Genomic DNA, 15417 nt, shown 5'->3' with positions numbered 1-15417 from the left:
GTTTGTTGTACAATTCTGTAGAATCGGTTCGGCTCGTGATACCGGGGGAATTAGACGAAAACAGCGTTGAAATTTCAGCGGAATCGCCCCCGCTCGCGCAGACTAACTCTGTCTCCAATTCTCCACTGCATCACGATGGAATTGAGGGGCAATTTGGAGACTCGTAGGCGAGGGGGCTTTGTAATACGCGCTCGGCAACGTTGCTCGGAAGACAGGGGGGATTATAAAGGGTTAAATGTCACCAGGATCCCGTGGCTCTTTTCTTGCTCGACGGAAACTTAGTTTATAAACTGCGCCACGATTAACTCGCGCTATCAACGCCAGCTACGGGGCACGGAAAACGAGGAACAACGGTAACTTCTCGGCCCTAATACTGGCATTCCATCCCTCAGCGCTGCTGGCTGGCTCCCCAGGTCTGCGCAACTTGGTAATTGCAAATAAAACCCCCGCCTCGTAGTCCTTTCCACGCGAAAATTATTGCAACAAGTTTTAGAAATCTGACTTCGCGAACATGGTTCGGCAGGGTGTTTGCAAAGAAACGGGCCTCTTAATTTAACAAACGACACCTATATTCAACTTTGAAATCAACAACAGAGTTCGTTATACTCATTACTATAATTCCCTCCCACCTGATATTCGAGGTTTAAATTCGTTTCCTGATTTTAAATGTAAAGCTCGGCGATATATAAGGTTACATTATGCGTCACAATAACTTTCTAGTCTCTTAATGTTAGTTAGTTTTTAGTCGTTTAGTTAGTTATTTAGTTATGGTTAGGCTCCTAACAGTATTGTACTGCAGCCTCGCCATTTACTTCGCTTGTCTTTATGTATTATTTTCTTCTCTGGATGTGTCAAGTAATAAAGACGAATAATAATAATAATAATAATAATAATAATACTGAGATATTAGAAGTGTCGAAGGCTAAGGGATCTCCTGCCGCTACTTCGTAACGCAAACGCAACGACAGCCGTAGTTCTACGAAAGCACAGATAAAAGTTTCGCGAAGAGCCAGGAAATCCCCGCAGCAAAGGATGCTTAGCACCAGTAAAGCGTCCCTTAATCACACTCAGCGGAGTGCCGCCGCTTTTTCACCAGCGCGACTACTTTCCGCGAGTCCCCGCGATCTCGCCCACGACTCGAACCGCACTCTGGCCTGCAGATTCTTCGTGTGAAACTTCTGCAGCATCATCGCTCCGTAAAACTTCTCGAGATCCTCCAGCTTCCTGTGCACGGTAGCTTCCGCTGCTGTTAAGAGAAGGCAGTTCCACGGTGACCAATCGACGTCCCTCCGAAACCTCGGCAACCTCAGCTGGTCGAGGCAATCGTTCTCCGAGATCGCAGATTTCCCGTGCCACACGTCGTTCACCAAGTGGTAGACGATCTTGGCGTCGATGACGAAGGCCAGGCTCGCGTGGCAGTACATTCTAGCCTCGCTAAGCCTGACGTCGCGAAGCAGCCTCTCGTAAGGGCCGTACACGATCCGCGGCCCCGATTGCACTTTCACGTACAGACAGTAATTGCAGGATGTGGAGCGACGCCCTCCCTCGTGGGGGAACTTCTCCACGGGCAATAATCTGCCGCAGCTGTTGCAGATCGTTTTACGACGCGGCTGGAACCAGCCGATCCAACCGGCGTCCTCGGAGTCGTTCGCCAGAGCATCTCTGGCCAGCGTCAGGAAGCCGATCTTCAGTCTTTCTCTCAGCCAGTTCAGCTTTCTGTGATCCACGCCGCGGGCTAGGAGATCGATCTCCTGGCCGAGCAAGCGTATCAGGTTGTTAGACGGTTCGCAAGTATGTGGCTCGATGTAGTTCCTCAGCCGTGACAACGTCTCGGAACGTTCCTTCGAACACGCGGCTTGTTTGCAGAGGGCATGGTACGCGTTTCTCAAGCTTCGTGCGCGCTGCACGCGAAGAGTGTCGACGAGGATCGGTTCACCGCGGCGGTCTCTTCGGACGAGGGGTGTCGATAGCTGGTCGAGGAACTCACTGTACGATCTCTCCGTCCTTCTCCGCTGGACGTTGGTTTTCAGGGAGTCTATGGCTCGCAGCAGCTCGACTTCCTTCGACAGGATCAGGCTGCACAGAGCGATCCTGGAGGGCCCGAAGAGCTGCAGGCTCGCCCTCCTCGTCTCGCTGATGCGCCAGCGGTCGAGGAGATTGTACAGCAACTCGAAGTCCGTCCTCGTTCTCGGGGACGTGCGGTTTAGTATCGCGAAATCCTGGCTGCGATAGGACCTCGGCTCCGCCGAAATTCCCTGCTCCTCCGGGTCCTCGCTGCGCGGTGAGACGGTGGTCGCCTGGATCGTGGCTAGTCGGCCGCGGCGAGCTCTGTGAACAGGGTTCAACGGCGGTTGAACAGTGATTCCTTTCGCAGGCAAGTTTATGGTATGGGCTGCTACTTGTCACAGAGATTTCATACTTCACCAGATCCCTATAGTCATTATACCGCTCGAATAACTCGCTCCGAGTAACTTGGAATCCTCGTCAGGCTTGCAAAATCGTTTTTATAAGAAGCTCAATTTTATAGGAAGCTCAAAGGCAACGTTAAATTTGTGAACGTAGCGTTCTCAGAGCGAACAGTAACGATCCCCCGTAACGAAAGAAGGTTACGCTCTAATTTACGAAACTATTGCAAAACTATCTCCAACCAAAGCTTCATTACTCAACCCAAGGGAAGCAGGATATGAGAAACGTCCAACGAGAAACGGTAGCCGAAAAACTGGCCCTCGCCCTCCAACTTCGACACTGCTCTAACTTGACATCGTCCGTTACTCCACCTGTAAAACCTCTGTATCTTTACGACGCTCTCCGCGATCTTCTCGTTCGAGGGCTCCTTAAACCTCGAGTCCTGGGAAGGGTTCCCGGCTCCCATCAGCCTGTCCCTTGCGTCGGGGAAGGAATCCACCTGCACGGCGACGTGGCGTCGCGTGTCCGTGCACTTGTCCGCGAAAGAGTCGGTCTGCGAGTTTCTTTCGCTCGTCGCCCGCCCGCTTCTCGCTGTCTGCGTGCTCGCGTTGCAGTAGACAGTGCCAGTGGCTTTGCTCCTCCATCCGCCCGAAAACGGCTCCGCCCCTCGGCTTCCCGTCTGGTCTGGAGCCACCAGGACCATGGCGATGCGCGGTCGTTTCCAGGGAAGGTTCGTCCACCTGCAGGAAAAAAAGCGGCGCGATCCTAAAAGGATAACCGGCGCAAGCTCACGGGGATAATGGTAATGCGGGCAGTAAAGGAAATTACTATGCCGCGGTTTAAAGGATTCGCCCAGGGACTGCATCGTCCGCCGTTTTACAATTCCAAACGATCCTCGGACAGCGGCGGGGGGGGGGGCGCGGTCGAAATTGCCCGCTACACGGGATCAAGATAATCGGGAACTTGTTTTCGAGGGAATTGCCGTCGACGTCTACCACCCTGCGTCGACGACGTCCCCGACGACAGTCGTTTAGCTTCGCTCTTCTCCGGACTTTCCCGCGGTGTCTTTCTTTCCTTTCGTCGAGCTCTGGCTACCTCGGTCGCAGGAAATACCCGCGGGCCGTGTGGCAGTGAATAATTCGCGGGGACTTCGTTTGGTAGCGAAGATTCCAGGTCCAGGGATGAGGGTAGATGTGGGATGTGCTGTAATTTGTAATTTACCGTGCCTGGCGAATGTAACTAAGAGCAGTTGCAAGTGCATTAGGGATTGGGAACCACGTGGCGCGACGTGAACACGGATTCCGTGACGTTAGCGGCCACGTGGCGCATTGTAAACATAACCACGCTCCATTGGGTAGACGTGCACCGTAATGCAAATGCTACCGCGCGACATTAGAAGTCACGCGGAGCGAATAGAGCCGGGCGAACTTGGTAGCCTCGTGAAGCACGAGATCGTGTGTAAGGGGAGAAGACCGTATAAATCGAACGAAAAATAAACAAAGAATTTTCCATAAATCGCTTCTAAAACTTGTCAAAAATATATTCTCAAAGTTATAGGCCAAAATTCAACTCCGTATCGATAATATAGCCTGGTGAGTCAGCGCGCCTCAGACAGTCGAGCATATCTAAAAATTTGACCAATCAACTTCAAGTTTTGCACACTTTCAGTTTATAATATCCCTCGGAATATGAACCACAATGTTTAAGCAAATTATTAATTTTAACTACTGTTTTTAAACAAATAAAACGCGAATTCTTGGCGAAAATGTTTGAAGTTCCGCCATTTTTAAAATATGCAAATCCTTTACACCATTTGTGGTTCATATTCTTACAATTGGCACATAAATTGAAAAAAAATTTATTTGTCTGTTTCACATACCTAAGTACCAGCGACGCTACAACCGGCGCCGTTTTGCATATCGAAAAAAAAACCTATTTCAGATAATGCTATATTTCTTTTCAATTTATTATAATTTTGCTGTTATAAAATATTTTTTACTTGTTATAATGTTAAATAATGTACCCTCGAAGTTACGAAAGGATTAGTGCTTTGGTATCCTTGCAAAAAATTCCTAAAAATGGATACAAAAATAAGCCGTTTACATGGGCTTCTACCCTTAAGGACAGAGTCTGTGGGATGCGCAGATTTCGTTACACAAGCTGATTGGCGTTAACGTTTTAATGAGTATCCTGATACCCGTTTCTTTGAAATTTCTGCTATTTTCACTGCATTTCCTAATCAAAGATATGTAGATATTCCACGTTTAACAGAGTTAGCAAATTCGATAGATATTTATTTAGCTCAGCGCCATTTGCCTTGGAAATATTGGCTCGCGTTGCAGCCCGGTTTGCCGTCGCCGATGTAAACGTTGTATTTTCTTCGCGTTAGTTGGCAAGTGCCGTCGCAGCGTGAATGGGAAAAGCGTGGAAGCATGCACTTGCCCGCTCATCGACGGCCACAGCAAACGGCGTAAATATTGCAGCGTCAATCATCGACGTTCGCGTATCGCGCCGTAAATTCGGCCATAAATGTTGCGTATCGGTGACCGCTTAGTGCGGCATAAATTTCGATCATAAATAAGTGTATGACCGACGTAAACTCGACCGCGAGTAAGTAGACGTAACAACTACGGCCAGAAAAGCGTCCAAGTGGCCGTAAACGCGACGCGCGAACCACCAGTTTCACCGAATCAAGTAACTCGACGCGTCGATCATTAATGTCGTAAATATTGCACTGTAAACACACATTCCATGGGCCACGGCTATAGTTCATTGATCGCGAGTAGGAAACAGTCGCGGGAAAATGTAAACTCTTGGAAATCTAGCGTGAAACTTTTCCAGTAGTAGAACACTCCATTAGTCAGACCAATGGAGCACACTTTCAAGCTCGCTTCAAAGCTGGAAGGAAAGGGGTGGAAAATTAATGCCCCGTCCAGGGGTTCTCGAATTTAAAGTCGATAATTTTTACCGGATAGGAAGGTTGGGCCGTTCTAGCCGTTTATCGGAAGCTGAAGGCGGTTCGGATCTTCCGGCGTCCGCGTCGAAAGAATCGCCGGTGACGAACGAGGACGCCGTCGCAATTAAATTGTATTTGCGCGAAACGATACCCCGGGTAACATCGAAAATCAATTTCGCATTGAGGAGCGGAGGGATTACCCTAAACGAGGGCCTCTTCACCGCGCCACCCACCCTCTCGCTCGCCCTCACTTCCACTAAGTGTTTACGTTTTTGGTTATTAAACGTTCGCGCCCGAACGAGCGCAGAAATTTAATTTCTGTTTAATTGGATCGCGGGCGGCCGACTGCGCGTACATCTGTGCATGGAATATTCATGACACCCCGACGAGAGACAAAGTCAAAAATGCATGAAGTGTGCGAGCACGCGCCCTCACTCTAGACTTCGTTTCTTCTCGTTAAAAGGCAAACGGGTAAACGCGATTCATCTCGTGACAGACTCGACGATTCACTTTTTATACCCCCTCCTGTTATCATTTTGAGCTACAAAAAGAAATACGTCGAAATTAGCGAATGAATGCTGAACGAGAATGGCTGATGTAACAGCTCACAGGGGGTGAGAATGTGCATATATAGCAAGGTCAGTGGTCTCTCCCCCATCTCCTACCCGTGGATTTACATTTAAAAAAATTCCAATGTAAATATTCTGAAACAATATTCCGAGAGCTGATACGAGTGGCGATGCGACGAAATTGTATTAAAATTTAATTTAATTCGAGGAACTTTCATAAACCTTGAAATATCACCAACGAGTGGATACGGCCGGGATCGCCACCTAAATTTAAAAACAGATTGAAGGGTGACAGAAACAATTACGCCGCGATTGTGCCGTCTCATCGTCGATGGCCAGAATCCGTGTCAAGATGGATAATTAATAGGAGCGATAATTGAGGGCGGAGCTTCCCGGAGCAATACTGTCGCGAATCGTCGAAAAATCGGGGAATTAATTCGTCGCGATTGCACCTGGACGCAATTACTCCGAGCGTATAAATATTAAACAACCGTTCTCGTTAAAATCGCCGCCTAGTAAATCTGTAAATTGTCTCATTTCAGCTCGAACGCGACCTCATCCCTTCTACGTGATTGATCTTTTCCAAGGGATGCTGAACATCGCAACGGTGAACCAAATATTCAACCCCCGATAGATAAACCGTCTTCATATCGTTAGAACGTAAAGAGATACAGTCTAGGCACAATTCCAGTGTAATCGTCGAAATTAGAACAAAGGAAACGCGTAAAGCACCCCGCATAAAATGCTGCTGTTACATGGAGCAACATTTTCAGTGAGAAATAAAAGTAGCTCGCTCAAAAGAAGAAATACGAGCGGTCGAACAAGTTTTCTCGGCAATTCTGTGCCCGCTGAAGTCGCGATAAATACAAATCTACTTCGTGCTTCGACTCACCGCCCTCCGTCTTCAGAAACGTTTCCGCCCCCGGCTCACTTTATTGTTTATTTCCTCGTAAATTACTTTTACGGCGCTCGTGTTTATCAGTTACGGTCCGATACGATTATTCATCATACGACGAACGACTCGTCGTCACCGCGGTAATTTATCGTCACTCTGCCCCCGTTGGTCCGTAAATTAGGGGATGTCGCGGAGCGTCGCGACCCCTACCACTTTCGTTACACGTCGCGCCGGTGCCTCCAGCGAAACGCGTGCTATTAGATTTATCGAAACAGACACACGACGAGGCGAAAAGAAAGTCACCGGTGCAGGTAACGGGCCTGGCTAGGCAGAGCGAAACGATCGGAGCTTTTAGCGCGACCCGGCCCATACACACGGAGACCCAGCGCGCGCCACCTGAAAGCTCAAAGCCTTAAATCCAGCGTTACCAATGGCAACCTGCTTGGTCGATCGGTCAAAAGCACTTCCTAGTCCATTATTTTTCGATTTTATATATCCCTGGGCTCAAAGGCCCGATCCGTACTGACCGAACTCGTGCTACAACAAACGATGCCTAAACCACCATTGTCCATTTCATCCCCGCCACCCCCTTTCTTTCCAGATAAAAGGGAGAACTAATTTTGGCTGTTTCGACGAAGGTGCTTCCTTTCATGCCTGTCCCTGCCAGCTTCCATACTACACCCTTGTGATTATTCACAGTTGCATGAGAAAACAATGCAGTTGTGGCTTGCAAGTGCATGGGTGCATCGTTAGAAATAATAGAGCCATGGGTCTTTACGCAGGAAAGAAATATAGATGTGACATAATTAATACAAAAAATTACGGATGTAATAATATTAATACTTTCTAAAAAAAAAAATTAAAAGAACGCCAGTTTTCGGGCCTCTCTAGGTGTATGTCCCCCTTAAACTAATTTCTGTAATCACTCTTGGATTCTGTTAAGTTACGGGTTAAAGAAGATTAACTACTGATGTTGTGTAAAATTCAATGCTCTTTCAGATTCAACTCTGGTATACAATTTAGTAGAATTTTGAATTGTAAAAAACGATTCGTATCACGTGAAAAGATAGTCGTTCAATTTAATCGTCGGCTTGTACAGCACCTTGTCCTCGATCTTCTGGAAGGTTTCTCGAAACTCCGCCTCGAACTGTTCCAAGTGCCTGCAACGCATTACTTCCTCTTATCACCTCGCCAATCGTTTACGAAATGAGATCAAAAGCATCCTTCCCCTCACCCCACAAAATTGCCAATAGACACAAATATGCGCTTACTTGAATTGGTTCTTCGCCAACTGGTGAGACAAGGTAACTCGCTTGATCAGGTGCCTCGAGTAGATATCCGCTAGGTTCTCGATCCTGCGATGAACCTCGGCCTCCGCATCCGTTAAGAGGATGCAATTCCACGGCGACCATTCCTCCTTCATGTTGTATCGAACCATCTTCAACGCGAACAGATCGCGGTTCTCGCTGACGGCTGAATGACCATGCCAGATATTGTTCACCAGATGGTACATGTCGTGTTTTTGCATTATGAACGCGATGGCCGAAGAGGACCCCCTCGCCCTCTCTTCGGAGCGCACGCAGCCCAGAAGAACCATGTAAGGATCGTAGCTCACGTGAGCAGTGTTCCGCTCGCGCAACCCGGTGCACCCTTGAAGCAATGAAACGTTGCTCTTCAACAAACCTCTATTTTAACCCCATTACAGCTAGCGGATCCACTTTGCAGTTCGGTGAACAACTGGATTATCAGAGTTCGACAGCCATCTGGACTTTTAACATTCAATAGCCATTTCTTATAGGTTTTCGTGCGCTGAAAACGAATCCAATATCATTGTATTCGGGGGGGTTGGTTCATAGAATAATTTTACGCAAGAAGTAACTGAATAACTATTACTGTTTCGACACAAAAGATGTTAAAGATGTTCAAAGTTGAAAATCTGCAGTTTTTTTCGAAGTTGAATTTCTCAAAAACTGAGGGTGATGGCGACAAACGGTTTGTGAGACCGTGTTGTCTGTTATAAGAAATGGCTATTGAATGTTACAAGTCCGAAAAGAAGTCAAACTTTGTCGAATTGTGTTATTTAAGGGGACTAGGCAGTCGGAGACTCGATTTTTTTTGTTGTATTTTTCGAAAGTACCACCCTTCCGGAGTAAATGCCGTTTGGTTTATGTTAAAATTCGCAAAATTAAGGATTTCACAGCCGAAAAGGTCGAGCGTTAAACGCGTTTTATATACTATTATACTACTATTTATAATAGTCACATTCATCTGGATTAGTCAAGCATACTAAGCTGAGGCACATTTTGTGATCCCAGAGTTTATCGGTCGAAAGTTTTTAGGCGACAGACAAACACACAAACATATTTGAAACTTTCTGCTTTATATATTAAGATTATTTAAATAATTTTTTAACTGTTTATAGTATTAACAAACATTACCCAAAAGTACTAGTCACAATTTGTATTCATCTCCTTGTAATTAATTCGCAAAAAGTATTTGTTTTTCGAGCGATCTGACTGCCTAGTCCTCTTAAAGAACAAGTACCGATGCAAATAGACAGCCTCTTCATCCTCCCATGAACGGTGAACTTGCTATAGGGGAGCAGTTTCGAGCAGCTCGGGCACACTCTCGTCCTAGCATGGACGGGCTCCCGCAGCTTGTCGACATCGACGCTTTTACAGAAGTGTTCGTGGCCGTTCTCGCAGCAGCAGGAGTGCGACGACCGTACGAAGTACAAGTAAGCGTCTGCATCGTTGAGCGAAAATGGAAGTGACATTTTGAAAGTGACTCCTCGGATCGTACACTCTGCGGATTGTATTCTTACAAACTATCCTTTCCCTGAAGTAATCCAGCGGCATGTCCCCCATTCCTCTGGCCAAGTAGGCCAGCTCTTGGTCCAGAAGTCGAATCAGATGGAACGCCGCGACACAGTTGTGCACCTCCAGCGACTTCTTCAGCATCGTCAGGATCTCGACGCGCTCTCCGCCCGTCACGCTGTAATTCGTCAGGGAGTCGTAGACGGCCTTAAGTTCCCGTGCCTTCTGGTTTCTCATGGTGACCATTTCCACCAGCTTCCCCTTGTAACCGTGCCAGAGCACAGGCTTGCAGTTGGCGGTGAGAAATCTCACGCGACTCCGGTTCCTGTGGCGCGCCTGCACCGCCTGCCTCTTCTGGTCGATCACGCCCAGCATCTCCACGGTTTTCTCCACGATCAGGTAATTCTCGGCACATCTCGCGGCTTTGAAGAAACGCTGCTTGGTGCAATCGAGGCGATCCAGCCTCCACTTCTCCACCAGGTCGTACAGCAAGTCGAAATCCAGACGAGATTTCGGTTCCACCCTTCGGAGGATCTCCTGCTGGTGCCTTTTCCTACAAACAATAGCGCGGGTCGATGCGATCCATTCTGCGGGCGAATCCTCTCGAATTGCCACGTTGCAGAACCCACTTATGCATCAGCAGCTTCTCGTGCTCGTACTGCTTGCAATCTTTCACCAGCCCCCGATACTCCCTCGCGTACTTCTTCACATACTTGAGTAACAAGTAGATCCTGTAGTTTCTCTGAATGATCCGTGCCTTTCCGTCGTAATCTAATCGCAGCATCATCTCCTCGTACGTCTCGTAGGGCTTCGACGTCAAGTACTTGTCGGACTCGCTCGATATGAAACAGTCCGGCCTGAGCGGCGATAAGAAAACACTGGGGGAGAAGGCTTAAACATGCTGCGTTAGGAATATCAAAACTCTTAAACCCCATTGCCAAGGGGTCGTTATTAAAACGACGCGCAGGTGTCAGAGAAGAAAGGGACTGTATTGCAGAAACTAATGAGATTCCACCTCGTGAAAATATCGAGGCGTTTAATTTAAATGATAAGAAGGAGGGCGCGCGCGAGATGATGAAGAATTTTCAACGCTCAAGAATGTCGGGCAGTTTTAATTCCAGCAAAGATTACCGTACCGCCACATCTGCGTTGGATGATCGCACGGCACCTGGGTGGATGTGTCGTTCGTCGCGATGTATTGCACCTTTTTGCTGCACGTGTTTTTCGCTGGCATCCTTAGTGGCCCCGTTTGAGACTCGGCGTTTAAATATTCCACCTTGGTGGCTCTGTGCCGCCATCCTCCCAGATAAGGTTTCTTTATCCGTCGATCATCTATCTTAACGGCTCGACAGCAGACCATTCTGCAGGATATTCTTCACCCTGCGAGCAATTCGAAACGTATCAGATTAAGGATCACGGTGGGAACTAATGGGTTGTCTGTAGAGTTCGGTTCTCGCGCGGAATCTGCTGTTCAACTATTTCTCGCGTAATTGATGAATCTGTTATCTTCAGGGGCGTCGATATTTGAAGCTCGTCCGGCAATCCCTGGGTTAGCCATTGCAATTTAGAATAGAGCTGCTACTTCAATTGAATCAAAGCGCTCGCTTCCTTCTTGACTATTGTTTTTATTAGACATACATATCACTTTCTCACATGAATTTCGCGATTTACAAGTATTAGGTGTAACTTTCAGTCGTATCTATCGTTTAAATTTTACAATCAAACGCAATGCTTTTCGTTCGTATATTCAACAACATATAAAACGTAACGAGGCTCGTTTAAATTAAGGCAAACATAAAACTCGGGCACGCTAACGAATCGTGAGATTGACGAAATTACGGGATTGCTGTAATAAAAAAACAAAACAAAAGAGAGAGATAAAAGTACACCATATGTATCGACATTTTTTCAGCACAAACCTGGAATAATATTGAAAATGTTGCACGCGCCGCTAACAAGAACCGTTAATAGTGTTACTCGCAGGGTGTAATTTACTATACAATATTTCGAGGCTATACATTCTACATTTGTATTTACATCTCGCAACGTTCCGTAAATTTCACGAACCTTTTCCTCGAGCGATCGAACACATTCATCCTTAACATCCACATTAACTCACTTAAAACATATACAATATGTGATAAACTATATACAAATATCGTTTTCATTTAGCATAGAAATTTATCCACAAAATATATACGGCAAATAATACAATATCTGTACAATGAAGGGGGGGGGGGCTCGTTAAGGGACGGGGTTAAAGGGGGCAAGAAAAGAAGGGGCGAGGGGCAGGAGAACTTTAAAGGTTACGGTAAACGAAAGAAAGGCATCCAGAGTCGACACAAAAATATTTTTTGTACGGTTAAAGCTAAAATAAATTATATGCCATTTGTAGCTTGAAATGAGATCTATTACAAAGTTTTCATTTTGGTGAGTTTTATCAGTGGGAAGTGTTGATGACACGAAAAGTCGAATACCGGGGGCTCTTTCGAATCCTTTTGATGCCCGTCAGCGAGCAACTTCAGAACCACGAAGTTCGTTTTAGCCACTTTCAATAAATCGTTAATCTGTGGATCAGACAATGCACGATAAGTAGAGAGTTCAGGGGGGAAGGGGAACGTCTAGATATGCTTAGAATCGTTTTACTTCGTTCACTGTGCTAGCGTTCGGGGGGTACAGAGACAACGCCCGTTCCAATATATTCCTGGCTTGGTGGAAATGTCGACAGCCAGCTAAGTACTGCATTTCACTAGTGACCTTCTCCTAGGAAAATTGGTAATTAAGAACCGATCAATGTCACATAAAGAAAGCATTGTACCACTCACATTCTTCTTATGCATCTGCGCGTTAGTCATATCTAAGAATTCTTGATAATGGACTGGTGGCGGTGTCAGTAACGAAGAAAACGGCAATAACCTGTGCTCGTATCGAACCCGCTCCGAGTCGAACTGCATTTCCGGAAGTGGTATTTTTCCATCCATACGAAAACCAACTAAAGCCTACGACGTAAACAGAAGTATTACTTAAAATTACATCGCATATAGTTATTACGCCGAGAAACTATAAAACATTTACTTTATAGTATCCACCGCATATATTTTGCATAGCCTGATACATCCATATCTCCAAGTCGAACGGTCTAGGCGTTGACTTTTTTTTCTTATTTTTAGCACTCTTCTTGGCGCCTCTGCCTTTATGCGCGTCATTATGCGCATCCTGGTCTATTAAAAATGTATCGGCCCGTGAAATGGCTGATACGAGCCACCCGTAAAGGAACTCGTACAGGTACCAAAATATATAATGATATTCGTGTACCGAGTACAATTCCAGCTCGAAGCCACTTAACAAATACATCACCATCACTCGTAATGTATGATACAAGATCCATGTTCCGAAACAAGCTAGATGCGACTTGGGCGGAACGCTTTTCACGAACAAGGTCTGTAAGTATCCGTCCACTCTTTCAGCCTGCCGGGAATTCAGAATTTTAGACTACGGAAGTCTTAGGTTTTACACGTATCTGTTTAAACTACTTTCAAACTCACTTCGTCTTGTAAGGTCGCAAAGTCCTCTAGTAGGTGTGCCAATTTATCTCTCTGCCTTGCTCTATTGTGACCAGTAAGCTGTAACAAGTTACCAAAGAGGCTTATACAATGGGTCATGAAACTATCAACGTATTCCTTGGCTTGATGGTTCTGTAGTAACGTGGTCTTCGGCATCAGAACCGGCGGCGCGATAAAGTTCCGCGCCGCGTCTTTCAACACGTCCGCAAAGTTATGCACGCCGAACACTCGGTTTGTTGTAGGCAAATAAACTATTTGTAGCATTGATCTAGATAATATACATGGACTTTGTCGTGAGAATTCTAAGAAAAAGTCCTAAAAAGAAATCAGTGTACTTGGTATTTATGCCGAGAATTGCTATTGGCTTGTAAACCATTTCTTACCAAAGCCGCATGAAATCCGTTCTGATTAGTGATCATAGTGACCGTTCGAAATCTATTTAGTAAGTCATCCAAATACTTCAGGGCCTCTGTCCTCGGCTTTATCTTGGTGTATCGCGGGAATGTTGGTGGCAATAATCTTTGATTTACCATCGGATCGAATCCCATGATATTTGGATAATTTGCTAAAATCAGAATACGAAATATTACTTTTATGAATAAACAGAGAATTTAGAAGGAACTTACATATTTCATCAGCTTTCTCTCCACGATTCACAGTCTTAATCATAACTTGAATCATGTATGAACACTTGGACAGCAGTCTGTGGCAGTCATTTAAATTCTGTTGCAGCTGCTCTTTCTTCCCCATTAACGACAATATTTGATAGAATAATTTGGTAAATCTAATTCTTGCATAGAGCGCTAATCCATCACTATACTGTGAACAAATAAAAGTTTTATTTAGGCAACTACAACACCAAAGCTATTTTTGCTTTGTTCTAATCTTTAAAACCTGCACCTACTTCTTTCTCAGTCTCCATATCAACTGGCTTTATTCTACTTTTCCTATGCAGTTCTTCCTCGACCTCTCGCAGCATGGCTATAGTCTTTTGTTCCGTGATGTCTTGCTGTAATCTATAGCCGTAGGTGAGACTCTGAAAGTCTTCTTCCTCGAACACTAATGCTTTGTTGATGCAATATTTAATTATCTCGATTATTTTGTACACAGCGTAGCAAAAGGTCTTCAAAGGTTTATCCACTATTTGACTGGGTTGATGTAAATACAAGTTAGTGAAAACTGTTTGTACCAAACTATGACCTTCGAGCCATGACACTATACACGCGTAAGTCGAGTCAATTATTCCTATGACCTCGGACGGGGTCAGATTGTCCAATTTCAATGCACCCGAATCAACGGCCTGAGTGAAAGTGCACGGCTTGCTGTTACCCCGATTGCATAGCATTCCAGCATCCATTTTGGGGTCCATCATTTCGATCGCTGACATTGCCTCGAACAACCCAAACAGTTCGTCCCGTAAAAGTTCCCCCAGTTCCAGCTCTAGATGAACACATCAGTGAAACACATTACACTCAAGAATTTCGATCCTCCCTGTTAATTTCCATCGCGAATTCGACAAACGACTCCCTTAAATGCACTCGGTCGAAATGAATGCTCAAAAGCAAACAGCGTTCGGCCGAACGAAATTGTGAAAATCATTTAGACGGAAGAAGTTGCGGAGAAATCGAGTTCTATCAGTTTACTTCTAACAGGACAAAAAAAAAGCAGCGGGGAAAGAAAAAGGAATAAAGACGGGCAAGCGTTCGCGTAGATAATCATTTTTTGAAACAAGCACCTGTAATGGCTTCGAAAAATTCTTGGGTAATGTCCACCCAATTGTAAGTGACTGGGTCGCATCTGCAATATAAATGGATGTGTAAATTAAAAAACATCGCCGAGGAGCTCGGAAGATGTTGAACGTTAGGTTAATTTCCACTAGTCCGATCCGGATGATGGCATTCTTTTTACAATATTTCTGCACAATTGCGCGCAACGCGTGGATCGATCTTTTTCTATTATAATAAATATTTCATAAACTCACTGTGGCTCCTTATCTTCGCTCATGTCAACCGAATTCTGTTCGTCCACCATAGCCGCCATTCTTGCAGACTGACCTGTCACATTAAACGGCACTGCCAACACCACGAAGTCCAGACATCGTTTTATCGAGAAACTGAATCTTTCAAGCTCTCCCCGAACTTAACGATTTAATCTTAACCTGTATTATTAACCTGTAGTAATCTACGTCCTCAGGGTCTTCAACTTTTACAAG

General features: G+C 45.7%; 3 protein-coding genes across 5 annotated transcripts; all 3 read right to left on the bottom strand.

Annotated features, from left to right (window-relative positions):
* Positions 1 to 920: 920 nt before the first annotated feature.
* On the bottom strand, positions 921 to 3109 carry LOC143368851 (IQ motif and ubiquitin-like domain-containing protein). Its single transcript, XM_076811985.1, has 2 exons — positions 2778 to 3109; positions 921 to 2328 (listed from the first exon to the last, which is right to left on the bottom strand). Exons 1-2 carry the CDS (start codon positions 3107 to 3109, stop codon positions 1068 to 1070), a joined length of 1593 nt encoding a protein of 530 aa, XP_076668100.1. The 3' UTR covers positions 921 to 1067.
* A 4718-nt stretch (positions 3110 to 7827) lies between these two features.
* LOC143369343 (IQ motif and ubiquitin-like domain-containing protein) lies at positions 7828 to 11150 on the bottom strand. Its single transcript, XM_076813160.1, is given in 5 exon segments — positions 7828 to 8476; positions 9371 to 9571; positions 9651 to 10195; positions 10272 to 10499; positions 10779 to 11150. Coding segments are annotated over 5 exon segments (1794 nt in total). The 5' UTR covers positions 11003 to 11150; the 3' UTR covers positions 7828 to 7880.
* Positions 11151 to 11247: 97 nt separating this feature from the next.
* Positions 11248 to 15415, bottom strand: Naa35 (N-alpha-acetyltransferase 35). 3 transcript variants are annotated; one of them, XM_076813150.1, is made up of 10 exons: positions 15187 to 15415; positions 14941 to 15002; positions 14110 to 14645; positions 13832 to 14024; positions 13589 to 13770; positions 13188 to 13520; positions 12718 to 13110; positions 12468 to 12641; positions 12289 to 12405; positions 11248 to 12209 (listed from the first exon to the last, which is right to left on the bottom strand). In XM_076813150.1, exons 1-10 carry the CDS (start codon positions 15243 to 15245, stop codon positions 12054 to 12056), a joined length of 2205 nt encoding a protein of 734 aa, XP_076669265.1. In that variant the 5' UTR covers positions 15246 to 15415; the 3' UTR covers positions 11248 to 12053. The 3 variants fall into 3 exon arrangements, with proteins under 3 accessions (XP_076669265.1, XP_076669266.1, XP_076669267.1); XM_076813151.1 differs by having other exon boundaries at positions 12289 to 12399; XM_076813152.1 differs by lacking the exon at positions 14941 to 15002 and having other exon boundaries at positions 15187 to 15290.
* Between the last annotated feature and the right edge of the window lie 2 nt (positions 15416 to 15417).

The sequence above is a fragment of the Andrena cerasifolii genome, chromosome 5 (assembly GCF_050908995.1).
Source record: "Andrena cerasifolii isolate SP2316 chromosome 5, iyAndCera1_principal, whole genome shotgun sequence".
NCBI lineage: Eukaryota > Metazoa > Arthropoda > Insecta > Hymenoptera > Andrenidae > Andrena > Andrena cerasifolii.
This window is presented reverse-complemented; position numbering and strand designations above follow the sequence as displayed.

Excerpts from the sequence above, each read along its gene's own strand:
- Naa35 (XM_076813150.1), bottom strand. The coding sequence starts at position 15,245 with ATGGCGGCTATGGTGGACGAACAGAATTCGGTTGACATGAGCGAAGAT. Across the intron at positions 13,771-13,831 it reads AGAGAAAGCTGATGAAATAT|CAAATTATCCAAATATCATG; the intron begins GTAAGTTCCTTC and ends TTCTGATTTTAG. Across the intron at positions 12,406-12,467 it reads CGCAGATGCATAAGAAGAAT|GAGAAGGTCACTAGTGAAAT; the intron begins GTGAGTGGTACA and ends CAATTTTCCTAG.
- LOC143368851 (XM_076811985.1), bottom strand. The coding sequence starts at position 3,109 with ATGGTCCTGGTGGCTCCAGACCAGACGGGAAGCCGAGGGGCGGAGCCG. Across the intron at positions 2,329-2,777 it reads AAGATACAGAGGTTTTACAG|AGCTCGCCGCGGCCGACTAG; the intron begins GTGGAGTAACGG and ends CCCTGTTCACAG.